The sequence below is a fragment of the Bipolaris maydis genome (assembly GCF_028858645.1).
Source record: "Bipolaris maydis strain C4 unplaced genomic scaffold PSV08scaffold_2, whole genome shotgun sequence".
Lineage (NCBI taxonomy): Eukaryota > Fungi > Ascomycota > Dothideomycetes > Pleosporales > Pleosporaceae > Bipolaris > Bipolaris maydis.
Window position 1 is genome coordinate 103214 of NW_027093858.1, and position 18744 is coordinate 121957.

Genomic DNA, 18744 nt, shown 5'->3' on the forward strand with positions numbered 1-18744 from the left:
TCGTCAGTAATGTTAGAGTGGTAATAAACTTTGTGTCTTTCCCTCCTACCACTCCTGATGCGCTGCACAGTTTCCTATATCGTCTTTCCCTAAACACAGTGCTCCGTCCTATATTACACGTAGTGATACGCTATATTCTTTCACATATCATGCGCTCTCTTATCCTAGCATGTACCCTTATCGTTTCGAGTTATTTTTTCTGATATTTGATAGAGTCCTGATGCGAACGAAGCTCTACTGAGCCATAGCTGGACTAGGTTGGAAGAAACGGGAGAAGATGTACGGTATTAATGTCTAGGCAGGCCCGACTGACACTCATCAGTTCATCCATCTAGGCAAGGCGTTTTTAACGTTGCTTGCAACTATACAGGGCAAACGTCTTGATTATATCCAGGCTAAGCTTTCCCCTCATAAGCTAGTATTTGAGCATTCCTTTCGTGAGGACTTGGACGAAGCAATGGAAACTTCTCTATCTAATACTCAAGGAGTCCAGTTCTATCCTAAAATACCTGATGCAAGTCAGTATAGTTCTGTCTATAACGAAATTAGTCGAGCGTCTTTTGTTGACAGAAAGGCGCCGTGTTGGAGCAACAGCGTAGAACATGTATCCCGATACATAACACCGGAAGAATCTACGGCCATAGAAGGATTAGGAACTCCTTTAGATGCAACTGAATCCTTTAATTTCGAGACTGCAGAAGACAGAGGGCCAGAACCTATCCTAAATAATGTCCCTTCCCTACACTTAGCTACTCAGTCAAGGATGCCTTCCATATCTCCATCCGTTCTATCGTCTAACTGGAGTACAAGCCCGGTACGGGAGACGGAATTTACCTTACCAGATGACGCAATAGTAACACATTGGCTTTACTCGTACGACCAGCTGAGCCGCCTCTATAGGTCCTCATATGAAGAGATCCAGTATGTTGTTGAGATTGGTGATTCGTTTCTGCGAGAAGATGCAAGAGATTTCATCAATAGTTTCTGCCGTAGTTGGGATGCAGAAGATCCGTGGTCTCGTCTTCCCACCGGCAACCCAGTGACTGGAATGTCCTTGACAGAAAAGATATTCAAAAGCCTCCAGTGTGCTGAAACGATCGCAGCTGACTCATTAGTCGAACCTATCAAACTAAGAATGGCAAGGGTTCTATTATATCATCAATATGAGCAGAAACTCATCGAGCTTAGACATAACTCTAGCTCACCTATTCGTCTTTCTTCGGGCAAGGGTTTAGCTAGCATAGCAAAGTCCGTCATCTTAGAAAGAATATATGGGTCGCAGTATAAGAACCTCACTACACAGGCTAAACAAAAACGCGAGAACAGCCTCAAATGGCATACGAGAATTGGCAAGAGATGGTCATATGTGATATCTCAGGTTGGATTTGGGATAATTTTGACTTGTAGCCATATTCTAGAGATCCATATGTGAGAAACACATATCATAACTATATCTTTTACTGAGTTTTCTAATATAGCTCTAGAAATGATCCTAAGAAGCTACCAGACCAAGGACTAATGATTCTTCTAACGTACCTATTGCATGCGTACCCCAAAGGCATCAGTGCTAGTCGAATGGTGGATCCTCTAGTTAAATCTATTATGGAAGGGGCTGTGCCCTTGACCTATCCACTTGCAGCACAAACGACAAGTAGGTTTGACGGATACAGTCAGGAGAACGAAAAGGCAATAGCTGAGCTGAAGGGCAAATGGCATTTGGTAAATCGGCCTAATAAGGTTGTGAGGGTGATTTCAGTGTAGTAGCTAAAATATGCTGGCATATGCAGGGGTTTGCGGAAGGATACTTCTCTAACTATTCATGCGTACCTTGGAGAAATTGAGTGTCTCAGATCAGCGCAGGACATTTCTAGCGACAGGGTGTTTCTAGGAGCACAGCGTTCCTGGAAACATCCTGCTCCTAGAAACACTCTGCTCCTAGAAACGCCCTGCTCCTAGAAACACTCTGCTCCTAGAAACACTCTGCTCCTAGAAACGCCCTGCTCCTGGAAACACTCTGCTCCTAGAAACACTCTGCTCCTAGAAACGCCCTGCTCCTAGAAACACTCTGCTCCTAGAAACACTCTGCTCCTAGAAACGCCCTGCTCCTAGAAACACTCTGCTCCTAGAAACACTCTGCTACATTTGAACATGGTCTAACTCTTAGGAACTTGCCAATTTCTCTAATATCACGAACTTCAGTCAATCCAAATCTCAAACGTCCTGGTAATCTTAGGGGAGACGATACAGAGAGAATAGATAGACTTTCAGGGCACAGGGTAGCATCCACTGGAAGCCTTGATGGAGGCTGTGCGGCTGCATATACGGTATAACACTCCTGATGATGCGGGCACCTGCAGCCATCACAACTACTTCCAGGTCCTATCTCCCTGGCTAATAAGGCCGAATACTCCAAGTTTATCGAGTTTTCCATTGCTGTGCCTGAAGCTGTCTGGACTTATTTCTCAATGTAACTCTACCTGGGCTCCACTCTACGGAACCAGTTTACGAAGTAAAGCATGTACAAAAGGCGCGAGCCCCCCATATTCAGTACTGCACCAACTTTTGTCATTATGGCACCCTTCGTATCAGTCAGCCTTGCGATTTGCTTTTCAGTCGGACCTATACTAAGCAGCACGCTCACTTACCTCGATATCAGAAATCTATCCAGGGCAGAAGTCCAGGTCTCTGAGTACGATTACCGTTGGGAGAGAATTATAGGAATCATTGTCGGTACCAGTTCAGTAGGCCTAGGTATTACTGGACTCATTGCAATTGCGACCAAACCCCATCCAGCAGAGACGTACTCTTGGCTTGACGCAATCATTATGTGTAATCTCCAGCTTCTTACTAGCAATAATGTAAGACAGTCTGCCTACCTTGATAGCTCGCTTCCAACTAACAGGAACTTCAGCTCGTCCGAATGCTTCAGATCTTCATCTCTCCTCCCTGGAGCATATGGGCGGTACATATGGTGGCGGTCTTGACTATACTGGACATTGCTTCTGCTGTTACGTAGGTGAACTCAATTCGTATCTGAGGTTTTCTAAATATAAGTAGGGGCCAAACTAAATCTTCTGCTTACGAGTCGGCACTGCTAACTCGTTTTGCTGCTGCATCCCTTTTCTCTTCCGCACTCTCACACAAGCAACTAGAGATCCACAAGAACTCAGGATCCGAGACCGGAGATGGAAACGAAGAATACATGCGATTATTGCATGCCTTCGTCTTTACAAATGCTGCTGCAGCATCTAGCCAATTTTGTAGCGCGATCTTCACCTCTACTTTCTCACTTGCTGGTAGAAGCACTTCCACCAAACTACGACAAGGCATTTTTATGGTGAGTCTCCTTTGACCTTCATCTCGTCATCTAATTGTTACCAGGCATGTACTTTTATACAGCTATCATGTTATCTCCCTTTCTATATCAATCGGATATGGCGTCAAACTATTGTGCCAGTAAGCGAGTGGATGAGAAGACTGCGCCACTCATTCCCATGCAGATTGGCAGACGAGAGTAACTTTTAGGTAGTGCAACATTGGAAGAAAGGTTGCGAGGGAAACTCTATTCAGGGGCTATGCATCGATTCGTACATCGGTTTAGCTAGAGATACGCTAGTTAGAGGCGTTATCATATGTTCTCCGCAGAACTTTCGGAATGATTACTGTGTGGCAATGCGGCAAGAATATGTGATTGTTCAAAGGAATGAGTTTTGGTAGTACTTACTCTTTTCGTCTAGCTAGTCAGTATTGCTACTTTGATAATTCCACATCGTGGCTGGGGGCAACTGTGGTTGTAGCGATGCGATGAGCCAAACTGTTGAGCCAAGTGGAAGCACTTTCTAAGCCCCTCTAGGAGGAGCAATGCTGAGTAAGTTTTCCACTCTACTTTATGTAGTATATAGTCTCAATGAGAGTAGCTGGTTCAATAAAAACAACGTCATTTAATTAAAGTATAGCCTTGCTATAGCTCTTCTAAATCTGCTTACTAGGCATGTCTGTTTGACAACCACTTCACAAGCTTGGCTATCGGCCCGCCGTTTAACCTCTGTTCGCAAGACCCACTACCTACATGCTGGAAGAGTCCTGAAAGTTTTGAAAACGTAGTGTCGCATTCTAGACACTTAAACGGATAAACCGCGCCATCGTACTCTTCCTCCAAATCATAACAGCTAAGGATATCGTCACGGTATTCCTCGTCCAGGAACTTCTGCCATTGATAACACATTGCAGCTGACTTGTTTAAGTCCAGAATATCAATACTAGACGCACACGTCCCAGACTCTAGATGAATTATCATCCCGGAATAAGTAGTGAAGGACCGAGTGCAACCATAGCATTCAGCGGAAGGCTTCAGGTGCACCAGCTTGTGCTATTAGCTATTAGAGCGAGGACTGAATCGGGACACGAGTAGTGCGTTCAAACACGGTGATACCTACATGTCGCAGGTTGTTGAGGCTATCGAAATGGCGCTCGCATGTCGTACACACATTATCATTCCTCAAATGGTCCTTGTACGCTTGGCTATCCAGTATCCACCACCCATCATCGTCACAACCATCGCACATAATCCTATGAAGCGTACTGCGATTGTGTTGTACTGACTCATCATAGGAGGAGCCGTCGAACCGGCAGACATCGCAAATGTGGTGACGAGCCGAGGCATCGTAATGCTGGTCTCTTGCTCGACCGGTATCGAATGTTCGGTCGCAACGGTGGCAGTAAGGTTTTGTACGAGAACTAATATCAGTATAGCCTGTGTGGATAGCAGTCATAATTTCTAAACTATGTTAAGCAGAGAATGAGGAGTTGACTGGATGCATGGCCAAGGTCTGCGGGGCTGAAGTAAACCCGCCCGCCAAGATTCCACACAACACACACACACACAATTTATTTACGCCCGGCGGCCGAGCCGAAAGGGCTGCTAATGCTAGTCTAACTTTACACTTCCTATGCTCAGTCTTGGTCTTCTTAGCCCGTATGTCTTCTTTGGTCCCCTTATTTATATAGCTCATTATCTTAGGTCAAAGCCCTTACTTAATATCTTAGAACGATCCTTCTTCATCTACTATTGCTCTTTATTAGGTGCTCGTGGGTTAGTATTGCTGGTGGCAGACTGGCTCAGAGTCGGCATCTCCAAGAGATTCTCTAAGTGTTCAACGTCCTATCTTCGGCGGCTGAAGCGCTGTCTGCTGTGGTTACACGAGGCTGCTGATGAGTTCATATTAGTATCTATAGTTTACCTAGTAGTTAGTTAGATATCAGTTTGCATCTAATCCACACAACAGCTATAGTGGTATCGTGCGTCCTTGTCAGCCTTGCGTGATACTTTGGCTTGGCCTCGCAGCGGCTGAATGGAGTCATCACGAATGTAGCGCAAGCCTGACCGATGCCCAGTATTCAGTAAATGCCATACCCGCACCTTCGCATTTTTTAGCCTCACGCCTACCAACTCTGACATGTAGGTAGATAAATCATTGCTAACAGCGCTCGAGTATTCGAGTTTTGAAATCTAAACAAGCGCCAGCAGTTGCTATCGAATAGGGTGTACTCTCCCAAGCGTCACGCTGCTGCCTAACGTGGCCTGTGCGTCGTCCTTGTTCTGCGTCTTAGGCACGTCGCGCCCGCCCTTAGGTGTTCATCCTTCTGAGTGGCGCGTCGCTCGATTGCCGCAACACCATAACATTCCAACTTTGCCTCTTGCAAACAAGTTTTGTCATGGCCCCAATCTGTCCACCACCACCACCTCCTTCTCCTCCTCCTCCTCCTCTGTAGTAAGCTTATCTTTGTCTCTGCTACATTTCCCTTTGTGCTAACAATAGCCCTGTCAGTGGCGCCCCCTTTCCTGAAAAGCCTGCTATGCCCGTTATCTTCGACACCGACCTCACTACTGTCGTTGATATGACGAAAGCTAAGAATATCGCTGTGCACAAGATTGATAAATCGATTTGGCACCTGCAAGACTCTGACCGCATACTCAAAAGAGGGCCTAACGTAAAGGTCGCAGAGGCAGAAGCTTTGCGTTTTATTGCCTCATCAACCCATGTGCCTGTTCCAGAAGTTTTCGGCGCTTACGAAAAGGATGGCTTTGGTAATATTTTTATGTCTAGGGTTATTAGAACACCGCTGCATGACGTTCTCCATACCTTTCACCAAGCACAGGTAGAAAGAGTGACTACACAACTTTCAAGATTCGTCCAAAGCTGGATGGGTCTACGTGGTGACTTTTTTGGGTCTATGGGCTTTAAACCGTGTCGAGATGTCTTCTTTTAACATTTACCTGCCGCAAACATGCCAGACCGGAAATATGGCCCATTCAGGTCGCATACAAAATACTGTAATGGGCTTATCGATGCACTTCGAAATTCCCGGCCTTATGGACGATTCGATGCCAATGATGCGCACCTGATAGAAAGAATCCAGCGTCTTGGGGACAAATGCGCTGTATTCTGCCATGGAGATCTTACCCCAGACAATATACTCGTTGATGACCAACTCAATGTGGTTGCTATCCTAGACATAGGAGTTTCAGGGTTCAGTATACCTGAACGTGAATACTTTGAAGCAAAGTCGCGCGCTCGTAATTCTTTGTGGTCTTCCATGATCGATCTGATAATTCCAAAGATACCGGATAACACTTATGCCTTACTATTAGAACTTGAGCGTGAGCTGGTTCGATATAGTGGACTATGAGGTTTACCTAATCCAGATCTCCCTTGTCACCCCAATTCTACCTTCTTGCTGCGGTCCATCTCCCACCCACTGCTGCTGCAACGTCTTTAGAAGGCTTCCCGACGATTCCTTCAATCCAACCTGAGGTACCGGCAGGGAGTAATTCCTCAGCTTCGAGTGCAATCACGCAATCTAGAGTCCAGTCTTGACATCGATCCTACATCAATTAGAATTATATCTAATTAGCAATGGTGTCCTCACTTTATTGTTCCGCGGTGCTGGTTCTTTTGATATGATATCTACAACCTGATTATACTTTGTCGGTTCGATATAACCTAAAAGTACCCTTCCTTCACAAGTCTAGCTTTCTAGTGGGTGACCGCTGCGAGTTTTGAACTGATAAATCAATCCTTCGAAAGACATCAACTGTACGTGCAGGAGGTTTCTAACTTCGTTTCCCTGACGGAAAATCAGAAAACCCCAATGGGAGCGGTGGTTCGGGTGTTCTCTATACCTATAGATTCCGATCGACAACGTGTGGTACGACATTGGTCTCGCGCAGCGCAGGGTATACCAAGCTTAATATTGAGAGGTATTCAAGGAGATTGGAGAAGGTTGCAGGACTGGCTGAGCACGATGAATAAAGGGACTATGTTAAATATATAACAGATGCAGCAGAGATAGATTTAAGATCATGTCCGCTTCCACGTTCCTGCTAACCAATGCATCTACCTGGCAGAATCCAAATTCAGCTCGAAGCAGGCGTCTCACCTAAAGAAGGCAGCACAGCAGGCTATCAAAAACGGGACAATGACCGCAACTGTTCACAATGGCACAATCACCTACACCGGTATCCTGAACCCGAACTATGCAACCACCTCTCTAGTTTTGTGTCTAGGAATGAGGCACAGAGGCTGCTGTATTAGTTGAAGAAACTATTACTGCCGCGCTTTCTAAAGCCGAGCAAACTGTTTATCTCTAGGGGTAATTGCTTGACGATGTATAGCATAACAATTTCTATTGCGAAAATGACGTTGTTACTATAGAAATCCATGGAATGGTACTATCACCATAGATAGGTTAGTTCTAGAAAGAAACCGACAACTCCTGTTACCTCGACACTAAGTCCCAATAGGCAACTGATGCTAACTCTGCATCTATTTCACCCCACTGACTGTGTGCGTTGATACTGATTCATATGCAAGTAATATGCGCCGCGCTGTATAGGATTATTGACCCCTGTGGCGATTTAGAATGTCATTACGTACCACGTCCGACGACCTAACTAGTCTAGCCAAGACGAATGATATATAGTAAGCTCTCAATCCCTCTCACAAGACTACTTCTCTTCCAACCTGCAGTCTGTGCCTTCTCAAGAAACCAAGAGAGCGATGAGTTCTCAAGATACTATTCCAGACGATACATTGTACCAAGTATGCATAGATGCTGCACGATTAACGATCATTATTAATTATCTTAGGGATATCAAAACTGTCTATCAGTTAGAGATAATGTCGTTTATCCAGCTGTAGATCGAGCAGAACCGGCATCTGCAAGCAAGCAGTCTGGTAATAAGAGCAAGGAACAGCCTGGCAAATTCACCTCGCGCGAGACCAAAGAAGCAGCCTCACACACCAACGCTAGTAAGGCTATCCTCCCTACAGATCGAGTAGCGCTTAAAAACTATATAGAGCGCAAGCCTGAGGAGAGTCATACCGAAGTGGTAGATTTCTTGGAGGAATTGAAAAATATAAAGGGGCAGCTAGAACATACATTAGGTAATGTAGAAGACTTGGTATCTCGTCTCCAAGAAGCGACCGAGCAACACACTCATGAGACATTGCCTATGAGCGGCAAGCTCGTTAGATGGGCAGATAGTACTGGTACCTACAGCGCTAAACACGATATACATCGCGCTAGGAAAAAAGCGCGTGGAAAATTCTAAACTTTGTAATAGTTCTTCGAACAACTCTATCAACTAGTTCCTACCTCAGATTTTCTTGCGGGTGCTTGTTGGGAGGACTTGACGGAACGTTGGGAAAACATAATCAAGCTCCCTGATGACGACGACACCATTGGCTTTGTGCTTTTGCTAAATACACTATAAACACTCCGCTAATGAACCACCTTCGCTAACTTGCTGTGCTGGAAATGATATCGTCTCCATATCCTCAAATATGATACCGGCTGTCTCAGTTATGTCCGGTGATAAGTGTAGGGAGCTGTACTCCCAGCTGTTTTCCAGCTCGGCTTTACTTTCGTACATGCTACCTACATTAGGACGGTCATTTGTGTTGAAAGAACTATATCTGTAAGTTAAGGGTGATAAGGCACATATATTTGATGAGCTGTGGTTCAAATATGACATTGGAGTTAATAGGTCGTGCTTTGATACCGGAGCATTACTTGAAGTGCGTGGCGTATGGAAATTGGTATCTATGAAGGCTTCTGCTTTTAATTTAGATTGACACAGAGCTATATAGGTTAGATATGCACTTTCTGCTTAACGATAGAGTTTTGGTGGAGACTCGCACCCTTTTCGAACACTTCTATAGCTTCTAGGGCATGTAGCAGCTGCTTCTGCAGCGATCTGTTGTCTAGCTCAAGCTCTCTGTTCTAAGGCTGTTAATGAGACAGTCTATGTTTGAACACTTGATCCCAAACCTGTCGTTCAAGAGCATCAATCTGATCTTTGACCCTCTGGCGCGACCTTCGCTGACTCTCACGGTTCCTTTCTCTTTTCCGGGCAAGTTGGGCAGTTATGGGTTTCATGATATTTTATAGACGTGCTTCCAATAGCCACTTTTTCCGCTAGATGAACGCTCTATATTATCAGGTTCATAAGAGCGAGTAGCATAAGGTTAAAGTAAGAATTCTGGAGTGATTAGCAGAATAACAGGAATTAATAACTTGAGAGATACATCAATAAACTGATCCGGTAGAAATTGAAGGTATAGGGCTAACTATATAGCCACCTAGGCTTTATTGACCGTGTAACGCTGCTTGAAGAAGCATGCGGATTCTAATTATGTAACTAGTTAACACTAACATCACGTTTTGCACTAGTGGTGTAGGGTACATAAGTAGAGCAAACAGTAGGGTCAGTGCCTTGCACCTAAGGCGTACCGGTAAGCCTGAGTATTATGGTGTAGTAGCAGGTGATCTAGGCGCAAGTATATCTTAAGATCCCTTTTCAGTATTTACGGGTAGGCGCTTTCTTCACGTGATTCACTCCAGGGGTGGAATATTAGTTATCTTCTGCCTACTTGATTGCTGGCCACCTCTTGATATATTGAGACCGGTCACCTAGTGTGCACAGTATGTACATACTCTGTATCGCTTCCTAGTAGACTAGTTATACACAATCGTGCTTGCAACCGCTACTGACACCTTTATAGATAAGGGTCACATTTGAGATTTTTAGGTCGCCGCATTTAGAGATTCGAAGGTTAGTTATGACTACATGTCATCCGCGACTCTGCAGGCACTCGTGAATAGTTTGTTGCTAAATAACATCTCCTATTGTATAGGGAGATACCCTATATACTAAGACGAATAGGAGTACTTAGAGTGTTAGTAGCTAGAAAGCCCATGCATACAACGAATACATACTAATGATAGTGGATGTACTATCGCTATGACACTTGTGGAGGCACATGCGGGGTATCCATATTAGGTCATCATTTTACAACCTAGCGAGGCCATAGAGGCAATGACTTCAGCTGCGCCAAAGTAACAAGCCCCTGTAATGGCAATAAGGATTCACTGCCTTAATAAGAAAATCTAATGGCTATACACCACGTAGTTACAACTTAAGATAGTAGATAGCAGAGAATAATACACTTATTAAATCTACCGCGCCTCCGCGTGCGGCCAAAGATATTCTAGATTTATGTATAACTAACTAGCACAAATAAGACGAATGTAATTTATAAGCTACTTGCATCATCGGGCAGAAGCTAATTAACTAAGTTTAATGAACGCATCTTGTAAAAGTAATGCTATTGCGACTTAAAAAATTCAGGTCCAACGCCCGTCGCAAAGAATAATACACACAATGTCCAATGCCTAGGCTTAATAAACCCGCCTTTTGTCGTGGCTATATAAGAATATAATTAGTTAACTACTATCCCTCCACGTGTGGCGGAAAACCCTATGTGCCGGCATGCCGATGATGCTCCTACTATAATAAACGCAACTTTAGCCCAGAGACCTAGCGAGTCTCGGGATAGAGACCTCGACCGTCATACTTTCTCTGCGTTGCGTATTTTTAGCAACAAGTTGTTGTGTGGCCAGCAATACCACAATTCGTTGCTAGCATGCACTAGAGCCCTATCTCGGCTAGTCTCGGATACGCTAGAGGTTATATGCATATAGCTAAGAGTTTGTTAAGCTATATAAACACATTTCAAGAGTGTATCCCAAGTGAAGTACTACAGCATTCTTAGTTATGGCGCTGTTGTACAGGTGTATTGGCCTACAGAGCAGGATCAACTACTAAGGCGCGCTACCTACAAGTCGTATGGAAACACTATAAGTAGCCTAGTGGTATTCTATTAGCGCTGATATTAGACCCTTGTTATGAGACTTAGATAGAGCCACTCGACTAGCGGCTGTAGCTGAATATGACTCGCTTATGTTTGAGCACATGCTTAAACGCCGCACTAGACTCTACGCATGCCTGTTTAAGGAGAGGATAGTGGGGAGTGTAGGTAGAGGATTATGTATAGTCCTATAGTAGTGTCTGAGTTAAATTAGAGTAGTTAGTATATATATAACGTCTATCCACTTGTAATAGAATGACTACGCTCTGCTAGAAACTAAGAAACGCTACACGCCCTGAATAGCACCCTAGACATACTGTGTGCCTATATACTGTCGTGACGCAGTTCTGATACTGAGGAGGAAGCTATAGAAACTACTGCGTTTGACGTAATACCTATTCGCCTTTTACTGTAGTATATGGTAGTTCTTGGGCTGGAAGGGCGGATATAATAGTAATGAGATCTAATAGTAGGGGGATATCCCCTTTGTTCGTGTGGAGAGTCTGGCTATCTGGCGAAAATACGATCTGAAAGATAGGTGAGGGCTGATCTTCTAGCACGGTGCGATAGTGGCCTGTTGCTGTCTCCTACACCCGTACTGTTCTGTTGGTGGATGCTGAGGCGACTAGCTGCCCGTCTGGCGAGAACACTACCGCGTTGACCTAACTTGAATGGCCCTCTAGCACCCTGCGACACTGGCTCGTCGCTGTCTCCTATACCCGCACTGTGCTGTTGTTGGATGCTGAGGCGACTAGCTGCCCGTCTGGCGAGAACACTACTGCTCTGACCTCTCGTGAATGGCCCTTGAGCACGCTGCGACACTGGCCCGTCGCTGTCTCCTATACCCGCACTGTGCTGTCGGCGGATGCTGAGGCGACTAGCTGCCCGTCTGGCGAGAACACTACCGCGCTGACCATATGTGAATGGCCGTCTAGCACGCTGCGATAGTGGCCCATCGCTATCTCCTATACCCGCACTGTCCTGTCGCTAGATGCTGAGGCGACTAGCTGGCCGTCTGGCGAGAACACCACCGCGCTAACCACATATGAATGGCCCTCCAGCACGCTGCGACACTGGCCTGTCGCTGTCTCCCACACCCGCACTGTGCTGTCGTCAGATGCTAAGGCGACCAGCTGGCCGTCTGGCGAGAATACCACCACCCTAACTAAATTTGAATGGCCCTCTAGCACACTCCAGCATACGTCCCACTCTGCATCTCTCCCAGAAATCACTCTAACTACCTATAGTACCTGTTCAATAAACACCTTTCGCACACTACTTGACTCGGGCGAGAAAAGAAGAGCTAAAGAATATATCTGGAGGGGGGCCTCAGCTAGTATTAGTACGAATCGCAGCACAAATCGGACGGCATCGTGAAGGAACTTAGCAACGACACTATCAGACGGCTACACTTAGGTCAGTATCAAGTACGATAATTACTTAGACAGGAATGTTCTACCATCGCTAGCGCCTGAAGCCTCGCTAGTAGTCGCACGCATAGACTCGTTTCGTTGAGCAGGCTCATAGCCTCCAGCCAGTGAAGAAGGTGTTTCTCAAGGAAGCAGTGCGTAGCGTCTCCGTCCTCGATACTGCGCTCGCTACACTCGAGATGATCGACCCAGTAGCGGCAAGCGTACTCCAGCTCAGGTGGCAGGTTACGACTAATTGTCTCTTCGTCGATCTCTCTCTGTAAAACTCCAGGATCTAAGAGATTGCACATATCCTGTCGAAGGCCACCAGGTGTAGATATGAGCTCCAGGCAGCGAGATGCCAGCCTCTGGTGCGTACTAGTCTTCTCTACCTAGAAGCTATCGTCGTTGCATCTCTTCCTATCTAGTAGAAAGTCGCGGAACGAAGGGTGATGCAATCGCACTGGCTAGTTTGGGTCTTGTGGAACATCTACAATCGAGTGTAGCTTATATAGTGTTCGATGCACATCCTCTATAGGAACACGTAGTAGCTGAGCTAGTGAAGAAGTAGAAAGCGGCAATTGTAGAAGCACAATCGCCCTAACTATCTCTCTAATTAACGTGTACTATCTCTTCCTTTCCTGTTTCCTGTATCTGCGAACAGGGCTCCTAAGCACTGTAAGGTATATGCTGTCTAATCGCTGTTCGGGCAGAATCTCGAAGTGCTTATCTGTGCTAGAGTCGCTAGATGAGCTGTCGTTTGCTGAACTGCTGTCTATAGAGGAGCTGTCCTTAAGAACAGCACGTAGTTGGTTAGCAGCGAACGGCCCGCCTTCTTGGATGAAGCGACAGGTAGTAGTAGCCTAGATAAACAGGCCGCACGCACTCTGCACTAACTGTCTAATGGTCTCTACACCTGGCCAACCGTCCGCCTGATTACATTCTTCTGCGATGATCCTAAGATAATGCTGCAGAAAGAGTCCTATGTCGTGGTTAATGATCGACGCCGAGATGTTGTGCAGCACGACATCCTTGTGTTCCGAGTCCGCTATCTTCCCAAACCCATGTCGGATTGGCACCTCTGGCCTGCTTGTCAGTAACACCCGCAGTCGGGCGCCTGTTAACGACGACCGCACCTCAGCTAGCAGCTGCACGATAATGCGGATGTGGCTGTCGTTGTCACACTCGTCGAGCGCATCCACAACTAGAACAAGCGAGGCTGGACAGTCACTGTCGCCAAGCTTCGACAATGGCCTAAGGGCAAGGTGCTGCCACTGGTCGCGTAGAGACTGGCTAGCAATGTCGTCGCGCTCTACAACTGCGTCGCTGATGCGCTGCTTCAATGCCGGCACGTTGCGCGCAAGCTGCACCGCGATGCTCGTCACAAACTTGCCTGCATGGCCTGCGTCGCCTCCGCCGCGCGAGAAGAAGAAGCTGGCCGCCAGACGCTGCTTGTCGTAGTAGCTGCGCGCTACCGTCCGCGCGATTGTCGACTTGCCTGTGCCTGCTAGGCCGCTCAGCCAGAAGATGCACCGCTCGTCTTGCCCGTCCGCTCAGCTGTATATCTCTTGTAATAGGTCGACGCGCGTGTCAGCGAGACATGCGGGCTCGTGCTGCTTGGCGAACGAGTTGAAGGGCGCATCTTTGGCGCGTGGGAGACGGTCGAGTGTGTTCTCAAGTCCTGTTTGACGTGTCTGCTTAGCGTCCCACATCTACTAGAGAGCTTGACGGCCCTCGGGCGGTCCCGCGACGTACTAATGTGGACAGAGCCGTTGATGTTGTTAGCTTGGACGCTCTTGTATGCGTTACTAAACGCTGTGTTAGATGTTGTAGAGGCCATGGCATCTCTATAGAAGAGCATGCACCATAGGTGATGTGTCCGTGATAGAGTCTGCAGTGATGGTCTGCGGCACAGCACCTCCTTGGCCTCAGCCTGGCAGCTATGCAGCCTTCAGTCTGACGACTTCGAGTAGTCGCTTGTGGGGTTCAAGGCTGGAGCGAAGCACACGCATGCGCTTGGTTGCTTGTCTATTTTCTCCACCGCCCCTCATCACATTCGCAGCGTATCCGTCAACCTTTCATCACGTAACTACTTACACCAAGGGAATATTTGCAACGCTATAGACATGGACAAAGTCATCCAGTTAGGCAGGTATCTTGCACAGCGAATGATGGAAACAAAACCAACCTGAATGAATAGACTTCAACACATCCTATCCCTGCCAGTCTCGAGAAATAAGATGGGAAGAACTGCTACAGGCGAGTGAAGCAAGGAGTTTGCAAAGAAGCGACTAACATCGCTGTAGGACGTACACGTTGGGCGCGTTCAAATCGTGTAAGTTGCCAATTGAGTAGCTTTTGCTTACGATCTAATACTACATAGCTTCGCGTCTACTAAGGCGTTCTTGAGCACTACACCAAAACTCCAGGAAACCCTTAGAAGCAAGCTAAAGATCCCTTCCTTCTTCTTCGATAGGATGTATCTCCAGTCAAGCGGCTTTTGCGGGTATGACGTCTGGCTAGACAAGAATGAAGAAGTGGAGTTCTACAGTATGTACAGGAACGCTATTAGCAATAGCTTAGGACACAAGTTATCAGGATGTTGCTTATGTAGACCCAGCGTATTGGACCCGCTTCACGGTAAAGCAAACACACGACAAGCTCCAGCCGAAGAGGACGTTCACACCACACATCTCTAACCATCACAACAACCCTAGCGATTGGAACACTGACATGGCGATACATGGGCCGCAGAGTGCGCGGCACGGATGGGAATGGTACGAGATGGGGTTTTTTGCATGCTGGGCGCAGTCAGGGTCGGTTACGCTGTTGTGCTTCGATCTGCCTACGAAGTCACAGTCGCATATCCAGTCAATGAGCTGGCCACAGGGCGTCTCTCGTTCCTGTCCGTACGCCGCGTTTCTGCTCATCTTAGATGCGCTGCTTCGGCTGTATGATGACTCGGTCTGGGCGATCAGAAACCACATCAGCAGGTGGGAGGCTGTAAGTTTCGTTCACCGCGCCTGTCGCTAACATCAGTGACGCTCACCAGCATCAGAAAAGGTTGATAGAGACTGATTATTTCCTTTTGCACGAGATTGCTAGACACGGGGTGCACGTCAGCGAGGCTCTCAGCGTCGCTATACAGTCCCTCGACACCATGCAGCATCATTATGAACGGTTCCGTGCTAACAGTACCCTCGCCTGCAGTAAGAATGGTCGCGGACGTTGGGATAAAGTCGGCAGTCTCTTTGAGTTCCAGCTCGGCCTCCTACGAGGTTTACTCCAACGGTCTGAAGCGAACAACGCGCGAATCCAAAACGAGATCACTCTAGTATGTCTAGTCTATAACAGGTAGTATATAGCGGCTATCTAACTAAACTTATAATATCAGGCTTTCAACGCTGCCGCACAGAGAGACAGCAAGGTGCAGCTACAGATAGGGGAAGAAGCAAAGAGAGAAGCGTCGGCGATGAAGGCGATCGCTGTGGTGACAATGACTTTTTTGCCAGCCACCTTTATCTCTGTGAGTTTCACGGCGCCTTTATACTAGTATCTATTTTCGGGTTTATATACGGCTGACACGACCGGTTGGATAGACGATCTTTGGGACCAACTTCTTCTCGTTTGAGCCTGATAGAGATGCGGGACAATCATCCTTTGCTGTATCCCGTCAGTTCTGGATATACTGGGCGCTGTCTGTTCCGCTAACTGTTGCAACGCTTGCTTTGTGGTTCTGGTGGAGTAGGTGGGCTGAGCACCTTAGGCTCTCAAGGTCCAGAGCTGATGCTCCTCGTGGTAAAAATAGTTCACCGTAAGAGCGGATTCTGCATGTGTATGAAACAACATAAATAGCCCTTAAACAGGCAGGTAAAGGTGAAGAATAAAATCTTGATTGAGTTAATCTGAGAAGACGCTGAGCGATAACAATCAGGCTGAAACGTAGCCGAGTGCTGCTGCCTGAATCCTCGTTCGGCTGCTTTTAACCGCTATTGCTCGAATCTGCGCGCTGCCTCTGCTCCTCACTGCTTCTGCTACTTACTCACTCATGTGCATTTCTTTTGATCACAAGTAGTTGTCACGAAAGACCTGCCTGCCGCAATGGCTAAGAATTACCAGTTCACCATAGGATGGATCTGCCCGCTCCCGTTAGAGAAGGAGGCGGCGAGGCTGGTGCTGGATGAAGAGTACCCCCAAGACGAGGTCCAGTACCAGAATGCATACTACCTAGGCGGCCAGATCGGAAAGCACAAAGTCGTTATTGGTGTGCAGCGAAGGATGGGACTAACTGGTGCCGCAATCCTTGCTGAGAAGATGCGCGCTGGGTTCCCCAACATCAGGTACTTTCTCCTTGTCGGCATCGCTGGCGGCGTGCCTCGCTATGGGCCAGCTGGTGCAGCCTCAGAGATTGTGCTTGGCGACGTGGTGGTCAGCTCTCCTCGAAGCAGCCATGGCGGGGTATTGCAGTACGACAAGGGTGCGTGGGAGGGTCAAGGGCGACTGAATTATCGCGGACACACCAACGGCGTTCCGGGCGACCTCATGGCTGCGGTTAATAACTTTCGTGCAGAGGGCTGGTCTAAGACGAACATCGCAGAGGTTCTGAAGCAAATGCGTCTTAAGCTTAACGACGAACAAAATCGCCAGTACGCCGACCCAGGTCCTAGTCAAGATAGGCTCTTCAAAGACACCTACGAGCATAAGGGCACTGAGCTCGACGACTGCAGAGTATGTTGCGATGCGGATTACATCGACTCGCGATCTGATCGAGGAGCCGGAGCTACTCGACTAGTCGACACGCCGTCTGTTCACTTTGGCAATATCGCGTCGAGCAATCAGCTGCAAATATCAGCTATTGAGCGCGAAAGATTGCGGAAAGAGCATGATGTAATCTGCTTCGAGATGGAAGCAGCAGGAGTGATGGACGAGTATCCGTGTGTAGTGGTTCGTGGTATCTGCGACTATGCAGACTCGCACAAGAACAAGGGCTGGCAGAACTACGCGGCAGCTACGGCGGCAGCGTATGCTAAAGAGCTGTTGTCTAGGATCCCCGCGGCAGACACTACGAGTAGTGCGCCGTCTATAGAGCGGTCTACACTTCAGCAATCCGCAGGCACAACGAACATGAGGTTCGGCAATAATGAACGTGGTGTACAGGGGAGAGACATTCACGGCAGCATACATATTGGATAATTAATGTTAAGGTATCATATTATGGCAACTCAGCGATAGAAAGGATGCCAAAAGGAATCATCAAGGCTGCAGCATGATTGAATACGTATTAATGCCACAGAACTCATCGTCGCGCTATATCGATAGAACAGGTTGGTAGCCAGTTGCAGCGCCTGCCCAGCCGCGACAACTTGACTATGACAGCAAGCCTCTTGCGCACAAGCAACGGCTGGAACGTAGTTCCGGCGTATGCTTCAGGCAATCGCCCACTCGCATCTGCTCTGACCGACGCTGCGCTCATTAACTACGCTCTGCAGAACGAGCTGAGGCTTCATTATATCCTTCTGCTTTGTGTCGTTATGCCGCAATGCTAACCTCGTTGACTAGTGACCGCTGCTTGAGAGAGCCAGCTTCGCAGCTTTACACAGGAGGGCGCTAGCATAAGTGCGGTGTACTTCTAGAAGCATCCACGGACAAGGGCTATTTTTAGCAGTCCAGCGAGTAGAGGCATCCTCGCTAGCTAGCTGTTCATAGCTGCTGTACCACCACGATCGTCGAAATGGATCCTGCTAGCAAGGCACTTGCAGAGGCTCCGCTACACGACAAGAGAACATGGGCTGCCCGAGCTGATGCCAGTGGTATCGCGCTCACCACGCTATACAATCGTTGGCGAGGACGGCCCTCAATAGAGCACAAAGCCCAAGCCCAGCAATACCTCAACGTAGAAGAGGAGAAAGCACTGGTTGCGTTCTTGCTACTAATGTCTAGTTTCGGACAACCCGTCCGCATTAAGTATATACCAACGCTAGCCTTCAGCATTGCCCGACGTCGATCCCCCACGACTCGACCGAAGAAGCCTCCTGGTAAGAACTGGGCTCAAGCCTTTGGGAAGCGCCACCCCGAACTCAAATCGAAGAGAGTAAGGTCTATAGACTGGAAGCGTCACGAGG

The 18744-nt window shown here is 47.5% G+C and overlaps 8 protein-coding genes across 8 annotated transcripts; 5 read left to right on the top strand and 3 right to left on the bottom strand.

The window, feature by feature from the left end:
* Window positions 1-71: 71 nt before the first annotated feature.
* PSV08DRAFT_406970 (uncharacterized protein) lies at window positions 72-1432 on the top strand (the record flags this gene model as incomplete). Its single annotated transcript, XM_066093757.1, has 3 exons — window positions 72-167; window positions 214-279; window positions 323-1432. Exons 1-3 carry the CDS (start codon window positions 150-152, stop codon window positions 1430-1432), a joined length of 1194 nt encoding a protein of 397 aa, XP_065949685.1. The 5' UTR covers window positions 72-149.
* A 1138-nt stretch (window positions 1433-2570) lies between these two features.
* Window positions 2571-3525, top strand: PSV08DRAFT_367844 (uncharacterized protein; the record flags this gene model as incomplete). The annotated part of the gene is made up of 4 exons (XM_014217418.1): window positions 2571-2858; window positions 2912-3012; window positions 3058-3337; window positions 3400-3525. The coding sequence occupies 4 exons, from the start codon at window positions 2571-2573 to the stop codon at window positions 3523-3525; spliced, it is 795 nt and encodes a 264-aa protein (XP_014072893.1).
* Window positions 3526-3926: 401 nt separating this feature from the next.
* Window positions 3927-4808, bottom strand: PSV08DRAFT_214939 (uncharacterized protein). Its single transcript, XM_014217419.2, has 2 exons — window positions 4437-4808; window positions 3927-4369 (listed from the first exon to the last, which is right to left on the bottom strand). Exons 1-2 carry the CDS (start codon window positions 4770-4772, stop codon window positions 3986-3988), a joined length of 720 nt encoding a protein of 239 aa, XP_014072894.1. The 5' UTR covers window positions 4773-4808; the 3' UTR covers window positions 3927-3985.
* Window positions 4809-5637: 829 nt separating this feature from the next.
* On the top strand, window positions 5638-6690 carry PSV08DRAFT_406972 (uncharacterized protein; the record flags this gene model as incomplete). Its single annotated transcript, XM_014217420.1, has 3 exons — window positions 5638-5771; window positions 5829-6250; window positions 6296-6690. Exons 1-3 carry the CDS (start codon window positions 5716-5718, stop codon window positions 6688-6690), a joined length of 873 nt encoding a protein of 290 aa, XP_014072895.1. The 5' UTR covers window positions 5638-5715.
* An 808-nt stretch (window positions 6691-7498) lies between these two features.
* On the top strand, window positions 7499-8614 carry PSV08DRAFT_171614 (uncharacterized protein; the record flags this gene model as incomplete). Its single annotated transcript, XM_066091858.1, is given in 5 exon segments — window positions 7499-7519; window positions 7676-7729; window positions 7749-7847; window positions 8031-8102; window positions 8150-8614. 5 exon segments carry the CDS (start codon window positions 7499-7501, stop codon window positions 8612-8614), a joined length of 711 nt encoding a protein of 236 aa, XP_065949686.1.
* A 539-nt stretch (window positions 8615-9153) lies between these two features.
* Window positions 9154-9441, bottom strand: PSV08DRAFT_170863 (uncharacterized protein; the record flags this gene model as incomplete). Its single annotated transcript, XM_014217421.1, has 2 exons — window positions 9154-9285; window positions 9334-9441. The coding sequence occupies 2 exons, from the start codon at window positions 9439-9441 to the stop codon at window positions 9154-9156; spliced, it is 240 nt and encodes a 79-aa protein (XP_014072896.1).
* Window positions 9442-13248: 3807 nt separating this feature from the next.
* On the bottom strand, window positions 13249-14462 carry PSV08DRAFT_346901 (uncharacterized protein; the record flags this gene model as incomplete). The annotated part of the gene is made up of 3 exons (XM_066092786.1): window positions 13249-13408; window positions 13520-14126; window positions 14378-14462. 3 exons carry the CDS (start codon window positions 14460-14462, stop codon window positions 13249-13251), a joined length of 852 nt encoding a protein of 283 aa, XP_065949687.1.
* A 156-nt stretch (window positions 14463-14618) lies between these two features.
* Window positions 14619-17893, top strand: PSV08DRAFT_214943 (nucleoside phosphorylase domain-containing protein). The gene is made up of 7 exons (XM_014217399.1): window positions 14619-14770; window positions 14823-14881; window positions 14929-14957; window positions 15006-15172; window positions 15243-15625; window positions 15681-15956; window positions 16742-17893. The coding sequence occupies exons 1-7, from the start codon at window positions 14749-14751 to the stop codon at window positions 17813-17815; spliced, it is 2010 nt and encodes a 669-aa protein (XP_014072874.1). The 5' UTR covers window positions 14619-14748; the 3' UTR covers window positions 17816-17893.
* Window positions 17894-18744: the final 851 nt, after the last annotated feature.

Coding starts and splice junctions, on each gene's coding strand:
- PSV08DRAFT_214939 (XM_014217419.2), bottom strand. CDS start 4,772: ATGACTGCTATCCACACAGGCTATACTGATATTAGTTCTCGTACAAAA. Junction 4,370..4,436: donor GCCTCAACAACCTGCGACAT/GTAGGTATCACC, acceptor AATAGCTAATAG/CACAAGCTGGTGCACCTGAA.
- PSV08DRAFT_214943 (XM_014217399.1), top strand. CDS start 14,749: ATGGACAAAGTCATCCAGTTAG. Junction 14,771..14,822: donor GGACAAAGTCATCCAGTTAG/GCAGGTATCTTG, acceptor CTGAATGAATAG/ACTTCAACACATCCTATCCC. Junction 15,626..15,680: donor ACATCAGCAGGTGGGAGGCT/GTAAGTTTCGTT, acceptor CACCAGCATCAG/AAAAGGTTGATAGAGACTGA.